The 18,317-nt window shown below is 48.1% G+C and overlaps 1 protein-coding gene across 1 annotated transcript in view; it reads right to left on the reverse strand.

Moving 5' to 3' along the window:
* The window catches only part of ntn1a (netrin 1a), a gene marked incomplete at its 3' end in the record, with an annotated part of 62,957 nt that overhangs the window by 17,035 nt on the left and 27,605 nt on the right, over positions 1 to 18,317 (reverse strand). Inside the window, exons 3-4 of the mRNA XM_079998581.1 lie at positions 11,340 to 11,528; positions 385 to 534 (exon numbers count right to left, since the gene is read on the reverse strand). Coding sequence (XP_079854707.1) covers positions 385 to 534; positions 11,340 to 11,528 — 339 coding nt within the window. The remainder of the gene's footprint in view (positions 1 to 384; positions 535 to 11,339; positions 11,529 to 18,317) is intronic.

The following is an 18,317-nucleotide window of genomic DNA, read 5'->3' on the forward strand; positions in this document are numbered from 1 at the left end:
AGGTTTTTTCTTTTCTCCGGGATGCACCGGAGCCAGTGAGCAGAGAGGGTCGCGGTTTTGGCGGCGTGTTTATATAAGCGAGGAGATTTACTGGTCTGGAGCGGTAACTGTCGGACACTAAGCGCTTGTCTGAGGAAAAGCAAATGGAAGAGAGAGAAGGAGGCAGAATGCCACGAGGAGTGTGCTGTCTGGATGTGCGTTTATGTTTCATTTGCCGATGCTTCTTTTTGGTGAGGACTTTTACAGTGCGTGTGTGTGTGTGTGTGTGTGTGTGTGTGTGTGTGTGTGTGTGTGTGTCTTCCCCCGTTCGACGGTGTGGCCTTGGGTGCATTGGTGCATGGCAGGTATGATCACATCATACTGTCAAGACTGCGGTCCACGTACTTATGCAGGGGGCAATGGGCGAGCGACTCTGCTGGTAGCCCTTAGCGCAGCGGTTGCACGTGATACCAGTGACGCCGTCTTTACAGGGGCATTGGCCTGTGGTTTGGTTACAGGTTTTGCCTGCAGCGCCCACGGGATGGCAATCACATGCTGTGAGGAAACAGAGAAGGAAAGAGAGAAACACAGTGATTGGTCACACGGGGGAGATACATGCACATATATAGATCTATATATGTGTACATATACATACATATATATAAAGTACAGGCAGAGGTGTGTACACAACAACAACAACAACAACAACAACAACAGCGGCGGCAGCAGTGGTGGCAAAACATCAACAGACAGGGGAGTCGAGTGACAGGTTCAGCCGTGCACAGGGAGAGAAACGACTTACTTGGGTTCGAATGGACACCTCGAGCTCAGTGTCACCGGTGAAAAAGCAATCGATACATGAAACTCTTGTTGTTTCTCCGACCTGTGTGTGTGTGTGTGTGTGTGTGCGTGTGTGCGTGTGCGTGTGTGCGTGCGCGCGTGCGTGTGCGTGCGCTAGTCTACGCCTGCGAGCGTTTCTGCACGTGTGTGGGAAGCAGTCCGGGCTGAGTGTGTTTTCCAAAGGATCAAATAATGCAGGCTAATCCTAATTGTCTGTTTCTGATTAACGCGGCGCTTTGAACGTGAGCCCGAAACGCCTGTCACACACAGCCCACCCTCCCACCCCAAACTGGGGGGTCTATCGAGCACATATGCCTCAGGAATGTAATCATTTTCCAATCGCCTGCCCCGGCGCAATTCCTCACTTCCCAACCCTCCCCCTCTTAATCAGCGCCAAATCCCTGACAGGTTTTGAGATGAATGTCGAATAACTCTGTTGTTTCTTTTCATCTGTTTCGGTGTATAAATAGTTTGTGGCTACCCTGGCAAGCAGGGGTGGCTGAATTGATGACACGTCTCGCGCCGCGCGTACGGTACAGTAAAGCCGCCGCCGTAATCCGTCCCAATCTCCGCTAAAGCCATTCAAAACCGTCCCCCGGGGACGGCTGAAGTCCGTTTCCCTGCCAAAACTTCACAGCCTCATCCCTCTCGCTGTGTGTGTATCGTATTTACTATTTATTTCCCACTGAAAGGGCTGCGTTTCTCGCTTTGGCTCAAGGGGCGCGGCCCCCGCGTTGTTGCCATGTTACCTCACCCTGCCCCATTTATTTTCTATTATGTCACTTGTCAGTTTAAAAACCATCAAAGGCGTAGCTGAGTTATGCGCTTTTGTGGTGTTTTTTTTGGGGTTTCTTTGGCGGGGGTCTGTATTTAGTGGTGAGGCCTGTTGTGTTTGACCACACAGAGAACGCCGCCGGCTCTTCTGCCCACATTAAGGAATTACAGTCAAATAGATGCCACTCACCTCTGCACCGCTGAGAGACCGAATTCGCTCGGAATTCAGGTTTCTCTACGCATAGTGAGTTTGCCTTAGCAGGTGGAATTATTTTACAGTTCAAACTAGCGCTCTACTCTCAGTACGGTTGGTTTCGTAATGTGGTCGATTGCTACAGTACCCCCCCCCCCCCCCCCCCCCGGTGCGCCGATAGAACTGTTATTCAATCTTTCGGTTCGGCCCGTACAGTAGGAGACATGAGCTCTCCCGGGGATCCACGATAAAGGAATGCCTCGCGAAAGGAAAGAAACCCCCCCCCCCTCCCCGCTTTAAAGTAAAAATCTGTTTTCTTCATGTTCGGTGGCAAACTCTTTCAAAACGTTCACATACTGTATTCGCTGTTTGTGGCATATTTTGACAGCGCTGGTCGGCCTGCGCTGCCACTACAGTCTCACTCTGATCTATCTCACTTTCTCTGCATTTTATCTTGATTGTCTGTTTCCTGCAATTCAGCTGCTGATCTTCTTGCTGATCTGTGTGTGTGTGTGTGTGCGCGCGCGCGCGTGCGTGTGTGTGTGCGTGTGTGTGTGCATCATTCTCCCTTATCTTCTTTCAAGTGTGTGTGCCGATTAGAGCCTGAGCGGACCAATCTGTCATCACTTTCATTGCCGAGTTCCCCTCTAGCCAGGAGAAGATAGAACACACACACACACACACACACACACACACACACACACACACACACACACACACATGGCCGCGGGATGCCCAATAAACAGCGTGGAGGCAGATCCGGCACGTCCTGAGCTCTGTAAATTCAGGAGGCTGTCAGTGGAGCTGGAGGAGCGAGAGGGCAAAGAGCGTCTGTGGTGGAGGCTTCAGAGAGCTCAGGTTGTTTTCACAGAGCGTCCGCAGCTCACAGCCTCCAGCCAGCCAGTAAATCAAGGTGCATGCCACATGTTCAACAGGTGGGAACTGCTTCGCTCTCTGCTCCCTCCACCGCTACCACACCCTTTACCTTGCCGACCTACCTTACCTTTACCCACTCTTTACCTTGCTGACTGAATGGATGAGTGGGTGACTATGTGACTGGCTGACTAACTGACAGACTAACTGACAGACTAACTGACAGACAAACTGACTGACAGGCTAACTGACAGACTGACTGACTAACTGACAGACAAAATGACAGACTGACTGACTAACTGACAGACTAACTGACTAACTAACTGACTGACTAACTGACAGACTAACTGACTGACTCACTGACAGACTAACTGATTGACTAACTGACTGACTAACTGACAGACTAACTGACCGACTAACTGACTGACTCACTGACAGACTAACTGATTGACTAACTGACTGACTAACTGACTGACTAACTGACTGACTAACTGACTGACTAACTGACTCTCTCCCCAACTGACGCACTCATTGACAAACTGTTCAAACTCAATAAAATAACAGGGTGCTGGCTGGCTGACTGATGGACTAAATGACTGACTAACTGACTGACTGACTGGCTGGCTGGGTGACTGGCTGACTGACTTCCTGACTGACTGACTGACTGACGGACTCACTGACTCACTGACTCACTGACTGACAAACTCACTGACTGGCTGACTTAATGACAAACTCACTGACTGGCTGACTGACTAACTGACTGACAAACTGACTGGCTGGGTTATTGGCTGACTGACTGACTAACATACTCACTGACTGACTGACTGACTGACTGGCTGGGTGAATGGCCGACTGACTGACTGGCTGGGTTAATGGCTGACTGGCTGACTGACTGGCTGGGTTAATGGCTGACTGGCTGACTGACTGGCTGGGTTAATGGCTGACTGACTGACTGACATACTCACTGACTGACTGGCTGGGTGAATGGGTGACTGACTGACTGACTGACATACCTACTGACTGAATGACTGACTGACTGACTGACTGACATACTTACTGACTGAATGACTGACTGACTGACTGACTGACTGGCTGGGTGAATGGCTGACAGATTGAGTGACTCACTGGCTCATGGACCCCCAGACCAACTGTATCTCTGTCTGACTCATTGACTCACTGCCTGGCTTACTCACTGACTACCTGTCTCCCTGACTCATTGCCTCAGTAACTGACTGTCTCCCTGACCGGCTGATGCACCCCGTGTTCCGAGTGGGAGTGTAGTGTGAAGTGTTTGTCCACTTAGCGGTCAAGTCGCTTCCACAGGGTCCAGATCGCTCATTGAGATACGGGGGCAAAGAGAGCTGAGCTGCCTCGTCCTCCATCAACACTTGAGGAAGAAAGCTAGGAGAGCTAAGAGAGGGAAGACAGCTAAGAGAGCTAAGAGAGGTAAGACAGCTAAGAGAGCTAAGAGAGGGAAGACAGCTAAGAGAGCTAAGAGAGGTAAGACAGCTAAGAGAGCTAAGAGAGGTAAGACAGCTAAGAGAGGTAAGACAGCTAAGAGAGCTAAGAGAGGTAAGACAGCTAAGACATCTAAGACAGCTAAGACAGCTAAGAGAGCTAAGAGAGGTAAGACAGCTAAGAAAGCTAAGAGAGCTAAGACAGCTAAGAGAGCTAAGACAGCTAAGAAAGCTAAGAGAGCTAAGACAGCTAAGAGAGCTAAGAGAGGTAAGACAGCTAAGAGAGGTAAGACAGCTAAGAGAGCTAAGAGAGGTAAGACAGCTAAGAGAGCTAAGAGAGGGAAGACAGCTAAGAGAGCTAAGAGAGGTAAGACAGCTAAGAGAGCTAAGAGAGGTAAGACAGCTAAGAGAGGTAAGACAGCTAAGAGAGCTAAGAGAGGTAAGACAGCTAAGACATCTAAGACAGCTAAGACAGCTAAGAGAGCTAAGAGAGGTAAGACAGCTAAGAAAGCTAAGAGAGCTAAGACAGCTAAGAGAGCTAAGACAGCTAAGAAAGCTAAGAGAGCTAAGACAGCTAAGAGAGCTAAGAGAGGTAAGACAGCTAAGAGAGGTAAGACAGCTAAGAGAGCTAAGAGAGGTAAGACAGCTAAGAGAGCTAAGAGAGGGAAGACAGCTAAGAGAGCTAAGAGAGGTAAGACAGCTAAGAGAGCTAAGAGAGGTAAGACAGCTAAGAGAGGTAAGACAGCTAAGAGAGCTAAGAGAGGTAAGACAGCTAAGACATCTAAGACAGCTAAGACAGCTAAGAGAGCTAAGAGAGGTAAGACAGCTAAGAAAGCTAAGAGAGCTAAGACAGCTAAGAGAGCTAAGACAGCTAAGAAAGCTAAGAGAGCTAAGACAGCTAAGAGAGCTAAGAGAGGTAAGACAGCTAAGAGAGGTAAGACAGCTAAGAGAGCTAAGAGAGGTAAGACAGCTAAGAGAGCTAAGAGAGGGAAGACAGCTAAGAGAGCTAAGAGAGGTAAGACAGCTAAGAGAGGTAAGACAGCTAAGAGAGCTAAGAGAGGTAAGACAGCTAAGACATCTAAGACAGCTAAGACAGCTAAGAGAGCTAAGAGAGGTAAGACAGCTAAGAAAGCTAAGAGAGCTAAGACAGCTAAGAGAGCTAAGACAGCTAAGAAAGCTAAGAGAGCTAAGACAGCTAAGAGAGCTAAGAGAGGTAAGACAGCTAAGAGAGGTAAGACAGCTAAGAGAGCTAAGAGAGGTAAGACAGCTAAGAGAGCTAAGAGAGCTAAGGGAGTTCAGAGAGCGCTTTTGTGTCCAGCTCAGGAGAAAGGCAGCTTCACTGCAGGGCAGCCATTGCTTTTAAGAGAAACCACCATAGGAACCTATGGATGTAAGAACACAGCTCCAGTTCAGCACCTGAAAGTGGAAGAACCCCCCTTCCTCCTTCCCCTGTATAACTGTCACTTTACGGCACAAAGACAGAAGTTCCCCATGTTCGGAAAGGGTCTTGGAAATGGGGGGGTGGGGCTCAAATAAAAACAGTCAAGAATGTTCTTTGTTAATAGGGCGAAGGGGGGAAAACTTTCAAAGACGGGCGGCGGGGGCCTTAACTGCTCCAGCAGCTTCACAGGAGGCTGGGATTGCACAACGTGAGAATTTCTTTAACCCCGCCAATCGCTTACCATAAAGTGCGTGTTTGAAGTTCTCCATGCCGCTTGCCTTCTTGGAGTTTTCTCTTGTGCGCGCGCGCGCGCGTGTTCTGTGGCAATAAGAATCATGCGTGGGCCCTGGACGGCGGCCAAGCTCGCAGAGCCTGTGTTTTATGATAATTAGGTTTTTGCTCCTCCACAAATGGGAAGAACAGAGGGAGATACGGTTATGGGGTGGCCATACTTCACAGAAATGACTTTTCTATATGACCCGTCAAACTAACAGCAAGGGATGACTGCCTACATCGCTGTGTTGGGGTTTTTTCAGCGGGGTAGTTTACTGATCAAAATAAAAGGCTGACCATGACATCGGCCTGGAGGCATTTGGCCCAGGAAGCTCTTACCACGATGGACCGATGTGTTTTGTAAATGTTTTGTGCGCAACACAACTTGTGCGTGTTGTCTTTCATGGAAAATATTCCGAAATGAGCAACCGCTCTGATGCCACGGAAGACAATATTTTTCAAATCCCTTGCATAAAGCATTTTACGTGTGGTTTATAAAAAGATCCCTACTGTGTCAATGGAAGACATATGCAGAGGGCTGAGAAGCAAGTTTCGGGGTTGTGATCGTAGTAGGACTCTCTGCCAGATGGAAAAGGGTCCGTCCGCCGATCAACGCCCAATTCTTTCCATTGTATGTAAATAAGTTGCGTCGCAAGTGATGTTATTGTGCGGCGCCGGGCACTTACAGTGGAATGGTCTGGATTTAAATCAGCGTTTGGGCGTGCTTTAAGCGCAAACAACCCTTTCAGTCTCCTATCTATCCAAATCGAGGCCATCCCGAAGCCCATTAGTGCCCCCAAATTAACGTCTCGAAACGAAGTCGACGGGAATATTACGGCATCACGCGGGGACATAAACCTCGACCGCCTGAGCATTCCATCAGCGAATGACACGGGAACCGCTTTCCGCAGTCAAAGCTCCCTGGCAAACAGGTTCAAAGACCACCCAGGGAGCCGCTCGCTTGCCCCGCGAATTACCAACGATCGGATATCACATCTGTTTGCCTTTTCGACGGCCCGCTATCGCCCCGTTTAATATCAGCTCTTACATTAATCTGTCAAAGTGGAATGAGCGAGTTGGAGGCCCCCCGCCCCCCGCCCCCCTCCATATTCTGTGTTTTCTCTACTGCGCAATGAGGGGTGAAGTTGTGAACCAAGGCCACTGGGAACAACCCGTTCCCGTTGCATTGCGAGGCCTCCGCCGCTGGTAATGGCCTCCACTGGGCGGGAGAGGACCGAACTGGGGGGGGTCGATATTGTGTTTCCCGTACAAAAGCAAACCCTACTCTACCGGAACCTCCCCTGCGCCGTCCGAAGGCTTGCGAATGCGCTCCGAAAGAGCCGCTGGGCCCAGGGCGCTCTGTTTCAGCTCGATAAATAACCAAACCCCCTTAATTGCCGGTCGCTTCGGCGTGGCGCACGGGCCACGCGAGGCGCGGACCAGAATTAGTTCTGCGGTTTGAATTTCGTCGAATTACCCTGAGTTACTATGTGGCGAACCTGAGAGAGCTCGACGGGAGAGGCGCGTGACGGCGTGAGGTATGTGGAGCGGTGTGATAAAAAAAAAGAAACGTCATTACTGTGAACTCCTTCACCGTTCATGCCCAAGTATAGTTTTTGGGACTCTTTTAATTGGCTAAAGAGAGGATCCATGCGTCGTATAATTTGTCAGCTTGGGGTAATTACCGCAAATTCTGTGTTTAGAGTTGGTCGTGATGTCATGAAATACCACAGCAGGAGTCGTGTAGAACAGTGTTGGCATTTAGTCACGCTGCTCGGGGATGGAGCTCAACTCTGGCAAATTTCAGGAATGAAATTGAACAAAACCGCTTCGGTAACCTGACGATTTTTCTAGAAACAATGAAGAAATGTGTTTATAGTTTGGCCCGATGAGAGGCCGGAGTGAATGTGAATGGGTCCAGCAGAACAACCCTCCCCCCAGGTGAGGTGACTTTGTGTTTCCGAGCTCAGGAGCCCTGACGTCATGAGGCCGCGTGTGACCTGAGGAGTCATGGCCGCAACAACGCATCCCTGCTGTGTTCTCATCCTCATGTCCCTTAGTTGGCACGTCGCGTCTCAATTCTGTCAAAGGCTTTTTATTGGGCAGAGTTTTGCCTTTAAAAAGCGGAATAATTACATTCATTGTAGATGCCGAAACTCTATATATTTGCTGAAATGCAGAGGGCATTATGATGACAGCGATGCTTTCACCTTCGCATGTTGCGAGAGAAGTTTTCCTCAGCAAGCGCGGAGACGCCAAGCGGAGCGGACGCTCCGAGAGGGACGGAGAGAAGGCATGCGGGGTGGAGGAGGAGGAGCAGGTAGGCAAGGGTTTGATGTGTGGCACTGGGAACTGACGAGGTCACCAACACTGCCATGTGGCTCCCTGTGTCCAGTTAACAGCACAGTCTCATCAAGACACACTCATAAAATTCCCGCTTTCCCAACATTTGACCCCGTGTTGACATAAATAATTATGAAATTCGCTTTTTGTCACATTCCGGTTTTGCCGAGAAGGTCAATTCCAATTTTATCCTTTTCTGTCCAGCACCGAGATATTGGCGGGCTGCATGCCAATTGTGGGATCTCAATTGTTCCTATACTGTACAGTATACCTCAGCTATTTTCCACTGTGTTGAACTACAAATCAACACAACCCTTCGGAGCGGCTTCCGATATTTAACTCCGCGCGCCGCAGAACAAAAGCATTTTTGAGCGAGCTGTATATGTTTTCTACAAGGTCAAGTAAATGTAATTAAATCGGACTGAATGGTTGCCCCCACCCCGCTCCGCCCGCCTGCTCCCCAGCAAGTGAGTTATAGGACGCTGAAAGAATCAAGTCTTGGGACACAGGAGACGGGATGTGAAAACAAGAAGAAGAGAGAGAGAGAGAGAGAGAGAGAAAAAAAAGAGGTTAAATCCCCCTCCGCTACCACCCAACCCCGCGCGGCGCAGGGGTTAATGATACACGACGCTGCCGCGATGATGAATGCCTGTTTGTGCATTCCGCGCCGACAGGGGGAATGGGCCCACAGCCACGGGAGGTGTTAGTGTCAGTTTAGCAATATCGCTGGCGAGGAGACGGATGAAGGGATGGCGGCCAGTCGGGGCCTCCCGAGGGGGGCTTCACGCAGAGGATGGGCGCGCGGGCCGTCGAGGCCGCGGCGCGACCGGCGGCGCGCAAGAACGCGCGACGCAAAACACGGCGCCGCTGAGGAGATATCGAATGCGAACCATGAAGCGCAACGACGGAGCAGCCCTTCGGACACCGCATCGCATACAAACATCACGTCCCCCCCCCAATAAACATATCAGTCGCGTAAGAGGGGAAAAGAACTAAGCAGGCGGAACGGAAAATAAAATCAATGAAAACAGAACTCCGTCTTTCGGCGGCGGGCCGTCTCTTCTAAACCAACACGGGATTCCTGGGCAGATGTTTGATTTCACACACATGCCTCCTGTCAGCCTGACTGATCGGTCAGCTTGTTTATTTACTTCCTGCTGAAATGATGTGGGAAAAGCGCCGGCTTAGGACTGTCAGCGAGCGGCTAGTGTTTCCCCACATGCCGCCCTTGGAAGTAAGCGATCTGAAACACCGGGCCAGGTATGTGCTGCATTGTGAGCGCGCGCGCGCGCATGCATGTGTGTGTGTGTGTGTGTGTGTGTGTGTGTGTGTGTGTGTGTGTGTGTGTGTGTGTGTGTGTGTGTGTGTGTGTGTGTGTGTGTGTGTGTGTGTGTGTGTGTGTGCTCAACATGAGGGTATTATGTGTGTGTCCATAGAGGTGCAGCCCGAGGTATCTCCGGGCTTGTTTGCACAGGGATTCCGCTTCTGCTATCTCCCCCTCTAGCTATTGAGCAGGTGAGGAAGCGTCGCCTCTCTCTTCTCAATCACCCCTCCCATCCTTCCCCCTCCTTCCATCCTCCACCCTCTCTTTCTCTGACCCTCATTGGCCATGCTGAGGGCTGAGGGCACGCTATTCATCCCAAAAGGGTCTACGACGAGCGGTGAGTGCACCTGTGTGTGTGTGTGTGTGTGTGTGTGTGGATTCCTCCCTCCTCCTCCTTATCTACCCTTCTTTTCCCTTCCTCTCGTTCCTTCCTGCCCACGGCCTCAGGAGTCATCCCATCCCTCTGTTTCATCCCGTCCCCGTCCCCATTGGTCACCTCCCAGTCTGGCACTCCCGCAGCATGGTACTGTGGTTTGGAGTGGTCACCGGAGCGAAGCTGCCGGGCCTGCGCTTTTTACAGTTCCAGAAAGTTAAAAAAAAAAAGAGTCCTTCATCTAAATTTTGAGTTCGAGTGTGTGTCCGTGTGCGCGTGTGTGCGCGTGTGTGTGTGTATGTGTGTGTGTCTGTGTGTGTGTTGTTCGAACAGTGACGTGATATCTGGCCAACCGGCTGCTAACTTGGTAGGAAATTACAGGTACCGATTGCCAAATAAGGTTCCAGTCTGAAAGTGAATTCCCTGGCCTCTTCACTTATCTCCCGCTTTTCTCTTATACCTCCCTCTCTCTCTCTCTTTCTCTCCCTCCATCCCATCCCTCCTGTCGTCCCTGTACCAACCCCATTTTCTCTCTATTTCACCTCTGACCTGCGGTGGGGATCACTTCACACCTCGGGTCTGTTTGTTTTGCTTGTCCTGTCAGTGCCACCCCCCCCCCCCCCCACCCACCCACCCTAAATGAATCCAAATAACTCACTGTCAATACAAGAACACCCCTAACCCCCACCCCCTCACCCTCACCCCTCCAACCTCCACAATCCCAACAGACCCCAAACTCATCTGTGCTGACAGAGAGAGAGAAAGATGGGGGCGAGACGGGCCCAGGAATGTAGGGACTCGTGGCGTGTGTGTGTGTGTGTGTGTGTGTGTGTGTGTGTGTGTGTGCTTGCGTGTGTGTGTGTGTGTGTGAATTTCCTGTAATTCATCTAAAACTCTTGAATGGGGGGCTTAAACAGCGAACACCGGGGATCCCTTATCTTGTGTTTGCGGAATTGATTTTTAATCCGACAGTTAAATGTGACGGAAAATACCTTTCGTGAAATCCGATGCTGTTTTAAATCTATTTTTACAAATGTATGTATGTCATGTGTATATGTCAATTCAATTTTAACAGCAGCAAATTCATGAAGGTCCTTCGAGATAGCTTCAACCTCAACCTAATTGTTGCTTTTTCTTTTTTCATTTGATACCACTGTGCAATAGTGCAATAATAATATGGTAATTATAATAACAGTAATAATAGTGTAATAATAGAGTAATAATAATATCATGTAATAATTGCATAATAACACATGGCTACCAATTCCAGAAGAGCCATCAGAGGAAGAATAGATGGTAAAACTCACCTAAATTCACATTTTATCTCTCGCTTGGGAAACTCTCCTGACAATTGGATTGAAACATACCATGGTGGAATGTAACTGTGATTATTTCACGAAAAGTTTGCACTCTGCTCAAATAATTGCAATCGGTCCGACAGAAGTTATGAGGTCAGGTGCAGACAGTACCTTTGCAGGCCTTCCTGTGCGAGATGGGCTTGGAAAGGTCTCGGTAGTAGCCCTCCTTGCAGTAGTGGCAGTGGCGTCCCGCCGTGTTGTGGCGGCAGTTGAGGCAGACTCCTCCGCTCTTCCTCCCCGACAGCTTGTACAGCTCCATGTTAAAGCGGCAACGCCGGGCGTGCAGGTTGCAGTTACACGCTGCGGAGAAGAAATGGGTCACAAGATGAATTTGGATTGGACCCGATTAGATGTGTTTCGGTTCGGGGGAAAACATTCATAATTGGCAACGTAAGGAAAATGCATATCCCGGACCTTGCATAACTATCTCGGAGTTCCAAGTCATCTACTCTTCTACTACTGTAGGAACGTGAGCATAGCACACTTTAAATTAAGACTGACAGAGTTTTCTCTCTTCCGATAACGCTCTCCTGAGGCACACAAAGTCAATAACGCTGTCTTGTCTTATTTTCATTGTATTATTGCATTCATTTTTTTGCCTGATATTACACAAAACCTTTCTCTGTATTGTTGATACTTTTATAATTTTCTTTCCTTTTTATTTATGTTTATAAATTTTTTTTTTAATATATTTATAGTTTTTATATATAATTATAAATGTTATATATAATTTATTATTTATTTTAAGTGCATTATTTTGTAATATCTATCTATCTATCTATCTATCTATCTATCTATCTATCTATCTATCTATCTATCTTTCTATCTATCTATCTATCTATCTGTCTGTCTGTCTGTCTGTCTGTCTGTCTAGCTATCTATTTAATTGTCCAGCTTCCTACTGTTTTAGTTAATTACTGTTCCATCTACGAGTACTACAACCTCTCTTCCTCTGCCTCCCTTAATCACTCACCCTCCCCAATCATTTGCAGATCTCTCCTTTTCCCCTCTTCCTCTTCCTTCCTCGCCCTCCTACCCTCTGTGTCTGTCTCCAGGGTCTGCAGCGTGGCAAACAGAACCTGCCATTACTATTCCACTGATCGCTTCCCGTCCCTCGGAGCCCCGACTGGAGAGACTCCTGGATGCGGCTTGTTTACTGGTAACTCCGGTTGCCAGTGCTGGGTTTAATTGGCCGCGCTGATGTTTATTCATGACGTTTTTGGCGCTGGTGCTAAAAAAGACTCGCTCGGCTTCATTAGGGCCGACCGTCCGAGACATTGGTCCTCTGCAGTGCCACACACACACCCATGAATTATTAACGCCGAGGCAAGACTTCTAATACAGTATGTTGCTGTCATGTATATTAGTGTGTGTGTTTGTGTGTGTGTGTGTGTGTGTGTGTGTGTGTGTGTGTGTGTGTCTGTGAGTGAGAGAGTGAGAGAGCCTCTAAGTTTACCCAGAATGCATTGCTTCTGGTGTGTGTGTGTGTGTGTGTGTGTGTGTGTTATGCATGTTGCAAAAAAGACATAGTAATTAGTTCCTTGGAGTTGAGAGAAGAGGTCTCAAAGGTCCCCCAACTTCCAACCCTCCCCCCTCTCCATCCGCCCAGTCCCTTATCTGTGGCCTGGCTATCCCAGCGTGTCTTTCCTGAAGGACAGTGGGGTTCTTAATTAGCCCTTTTTGCTGCTCCACCGCTGTTGCCTGTGGATCTGCATCGCCTCTTGCATGACGCCGCTTTTTAACCCCGTCTGACCCATATTTGGCGCCGCTTCCATCTTTGGCCAGTCATGGAAACGTAAGGAGATCAGCTTCAGCTGGTTTTAAAAAGGCACAGAAATCTCGGCTGGTGGACCTGAGAAGGTCTACATTACCCTGACTGTGGCACAGAATACCCTGGCAATTTGTACTTATTTTTTTCTACGTGCCTTTCATGTTGTCAGTTGATAAGGATGGTTTTCGCTTTTATTTGCCCCCTTTAAAGCCCTTTAATCTCAAAGCTTTCGCTGCAAGTGTTAAAGGCATCATGCTGGTCTGACTTCTATATGCAGCACAGCTATATACGTACAGTGCACCTGTGTAACCAACTAATCAGGTTATTCGCTTTTGACGGACGGCCACTGGACACCAATGGAAATCCCCCCAAGAAACGTTGACCTACATAAAAAAATCACGTGAACTCTGTCTGGAATCAACTGGCTATAACGCCTGGTGTAAATATCCAGGCTCTCAACAATGAGAAGAGCTTCATTTTCCAACAAAAGATCGTTCTTTCCCTTTGCACTGTTGGGGGAAGGATTGAATGTAAATCCAGTCCATGACTGCCAAAGGGGATGAACTTTGCGCTTTTGCACATAGTTGGGCTTCTCTCGCTCCCTCTTTTCTAGACTTCCAGCCCAGTTGACTGGCCGCCTGGGGCCATGGCTGGTGAAAGATATCCCTCAGCCTGCCTCCAGGTAGTTGGGGGATTATACTATAGAGTGCAGTCTAGCTTGGTGGAGGATCACTAGACAGCTCCAGACCGGCGGGCACGTCTCCGTTACACTACAAAGACCTGCTTCACACCCTTCCTCATAAAGAGACGGGGGGAATTCTACAAGGGGCGAGGAGAGACAGGTGACAGGTCCGCAATGGGCCGAGGTGTCAGGAGTAAATGCAACTGTGTCTCGGGAGGCCCCGATTATCGCCGAGACAATGCCCAACCTGGATGTTGGAGGCGTGTTAGCTGAGGACCGCATTGTGTCCGAGGATATCGTCTCTCATGAGATACCGGGTGGAGATAATGGGAAACGAGGCAAAGAGTTTGTCTAAACTCTCAGCTCGTCAGCTCCATCGCACAATAACCTTGACTCCGGGGCAACTTTAAGAACCGGACCCTCGTCGCCGGGTGCGAAACGAGACAAAAATTGCTCCAATTCAAATGGGAGTAAAGACTGTTACAGTACATCAACGAATGTCCCGCTTTAATTAAAAACAATTGAAGATTCGTCTGTCGATAGGTAATTTGTCCGAGCCGAGGCTTATCGGATTTCCTGCGGAGTTGTGGAAACAACCCCCTCGCCATTCAGGCATCAGTCAACGTTATCCATTCACGCGGAGTTCCTCATTTTCCTTCACCCGTTCTCCATCCGCCAAATCATCAACTTGTTTTGAAAGATAACAGCGAGCCTTCACCTGTGATCTAGCGCCCCGCCCCTTCCACCACTCAACCCCATCGACACGGGGCCCGCTGTACTCCGCCCTTACTCCGCCATATCCCCACGCAGCTGAAATAAAATGAATTCCGTGAATGAGATGTTAACGTATCATCCGGTGCCAAGACCAAGTGGTTTAATTAAGAAACTGACAACGACTGTAAAGAAAGAAAGACAGAAAGAATAGATAGTATAGAATTGTGTAGATAGATAGATGGATGGATGATAGATAGATAGATAGATAGATAGATAGATAGATAGATAGATAGATAGATAGATAGATAGATAGATAGATAGATAGATAGATAGATAGATAGATAGAGTGACAGTTCAGGGCGTCATAATGATTGAAGATCTTCAGATGTTTCCTTTTGCCTATTTGGGCTCATTTAAACTTATTTATTGAAGCCTGCTCTGGATAAAAAAAAGCTTGACATTCCAAATGAGTTATAGGTTATAGTTATTTAGTAGTTGTAACAAATGATAGATATTTAGGAAACAGCTTTTTGACCACAATGAGATCCAAATTAAAATTAATTTAAAACACTTTTGGACCCTTTCAGAAACAGGGCAGTTCCATACAATAGCCTCCCTCAGCTCCTTACAGTTGCAATGAAGATAGCGGTGCCGCCGTCAATAGGACCATCACTACACACACTCAGACACACACACACACGTACATACACATACTGTACACACACACACCACACACACACACACACACACACACACACACAGAAAACAAAACAAATTCCTCACGCCTGCTCGGGCAGGATTTGGCGTGGCTGCCCCACGCCGGAGACAACCGACACAAAAGGCGTGCTGTAGTTCACTGCAGTCGAGCGATGGGCTCACACACACACACACACACACACACACACACACACACACACACACACACACACACACACACACACAACTACACACACACACACACACACATACACACCTGTAGCAGACAAAGTAACTCAGTGCCATTGACACCAAGCCCCCCCCCCCAAAACTGTCCTCACCGAGGGGACGTTTGAGGACACTTCCTCTCCTCCTCACAGTTGGATTCTGACCTTAAGTCCGCGTCCCCCCCCATATCTTCATTTACTTGACCTTTAAATCGAAGTTTTTCCGAATAATACCTCTAGGATTTTAGATTTTTGTGACGAAACTGTAGATATATTTCCTTTAATATCCCACTCTACTTATTTTCTTCCATTTTCCATAATGAAGTGGAGTTGCTTGACACTGGCTTGCCGTGGCGGCGGGCCAGCTCTAACTGGCCCCAGGTGTGCCGTGAAAGGGTGGAAGCGGATACCTTCAAATCAAGCGTTAGAGAGCTACGCCAACAGCAGATAAACCTCTGTGGCACCTCTCGTAAAAAGAGGACCCGAACTTCCATTAATAAGAGAACCCTGGGTCGCGTCGCTGCGCCGGCAGTGCTTAGCGTCCCAGCGAAGGACTTGGCGGGGAAGCCGATTTGTTTATTGCTTTGTCACCGACTCCCCTCGAACATTGTACAGGGCTCCAACACGGTCGCGTCGGAAAAAAAGCCGGCCAATTATCCCCTGGCTCCTTGTGAATAACTTCCCGGCGCCCTCGTCGACGTCCCCGGGTCTTCTCAGCAGCACAAAGTCAAGATTGCCTCGGCTAATTAGAAAGAAACTTCAGCTGAAAGAGCTCGGCTTGGGGTTAAGCTCGTCTGACTTACGATAAGCCCGGCACTTGAGGGATGTTGGTCACGGAATATAACAACATAGATTGTGTCCGACGGGGGAAATGGAAATGAACCACTGCAGGAACCTCAAACTGCTGCAGCTACCGATGAATTAAAAATGAATTAGAATACTGAAAAAAAAAAATTTGTTGATGTTGACTCAATTAGTTCAAAGTTGCTGTATTGCACTTACACATTGCACAAACAACATATGAGTAGTAACATATTGTAAAAAAAAAAACGCTTTTTTTATTTTCATTCTGATTCCTCACAGCGTCTTGCACTTGTTTCTGGTTGAACAGGAGCTCGGGAGAGAGAGAGAGAGGGAGAGAGTGTGCAAATTGGGGGACCTTTGAGACCTTTTCTCTCAACTCATAGGAACTCATTACTATGTCTTTTTTTGCAACATGCATAACACACACACGCACACACGCACACACGCACACACACACACACACACACACACACACACACACACTCACACACACACACACACACACACACACACACACACACGCCAGAAGCAGTGCACTCTGGGTAAGCTGAGATGCGGGAGAGAGGGGTGAGGGGCTCGAGCCTCGAGCGAAATGTTTGTGACATCTTTATTTTGCCATTTTTTTGCAATCATTTTCATAAACGTTCGGCCACACCGAGCGTCTACAACCGCCCCGTCTCCCCACAATCCCCAGACACAGTACGGCGGCGGCAGCGGCCCCTGTTTCGCCGCGGCTCGGGGCTCTCTCTCTTCCTCTGTCTCACCCTCTTTTTCTTCCCTTCTTTTTTTCTCTCGCTTCCTCCGCACACATTCAGAGGCCAAGCAAAGCATCTGATGTGCGCCTGGGACCGGGGATCTGTGTGGGATCATTCTGGACCCAGAAACGCTTATTTTTGTGAAGCCAAACCCAACTCAACCCCCACCGCCACCACCACCACCACCACCACCACCACCACCAAAAAACACCATGTGGATATAATGATATTTGTAAATGATCTGACGTTTTTCAGATGTCACAAATGCTTATTTTTGGATTCATTGGCCTTCGGTGCTTTCTCTGGCTCTGGCTGCCATGTAAACCACACAAAAACAAGCCCAAGTAATAATAATAATGACAATAATAATAATAACAGTTCCTCCTGGTGGCTCTCGAGCAGCCAGAGGGCACGAATGTTTTTCAGGACCACACGGAGGGAAGGAAACAATTCACAATTCACAAGTCGTGAAACTCCGATGGAAAGTAGCGACCCGCTCCTTCTCCGATAATGATTGTTTTTCCCAAAACAACTCGACAATTTTTTTTTTTTCCTCCTAAACGTTAGTTCCCCCATAATAACCGCCGAACGAAAACAAAGAGCGACGTGAAATGTTGATGTTTGCTTTGTTACCATGCCGATGAGCCGACACCTCGCTCCTTCGTCAAATATCGACAAATAAATCTTTTTTCGAGCAACAGTTGATTTAATTGCGTCCTGTTTCCAGGGCCCGCATCGCTCTGTTTATTTTGCCTCCCGTCCTCGGTTTGTTGATCCAGACAGTGCCGTGACACCAAATAAACGGAATTCTCCGGACTACGGAGATGATGTATAATTAGCACTTGGATTTTTATCGAACTTTATCAACACCGGAACTTTATTTACACATTTGAAAAAAAAACACAAAAACACCACTTTCGTTATTAATTAATCCGTAAATCATTTCCATTGTTTTTTTTGTTTGTTTGTTCTGATCTGATCTGGAAATCCGTTTATCTAACTATCTTAAAATAAATAAACAACCTGCAACAACAAGGTTGATAACGAAGCCCCTCGCCTTCCAAGTCCCTGGAAGGGCTTTGGTGGTTTGCAACTGCAGCCGTTTTGTTAAATTGGGATAACTGGAAACGTAAACTTATTTGCAGCACCGCACTGCCCTTCACCTTCTGTCTATTTATGTCTTTTGACATAAATAACTGATGGCGTAGACGTGACACCAACAGCCCTTCTTAGGATGTTGGTCAGTGTCATCACAGTGTCTCTAAAAGTGGAATCAAAACCTATAAAGACCTAATTGGTTCGAGTGATGTTTCTGTGCAGCGGAGTTCAAAGAAAGAAACCAAAAGACCTCTGCGTTAAAACAAACTCACGCTTGGTGTGAGGAATCCTCTAGAACACTATCCCACGGCTTTATTTTCGAGCAAAATCCCTCAGAAAATG

The sequence above is a fragment of the Zeus faber genome (genome assembly GCF_960531495.2).
Source record: "Zeus faber genome assembly, chromosome: 4".
NCBI classification, from domain to species: Eukaryota; Metazoa; Chordata; class Actinopteri; order Zeiformes; family Zeidae; genus Zeus; species Zeus faber.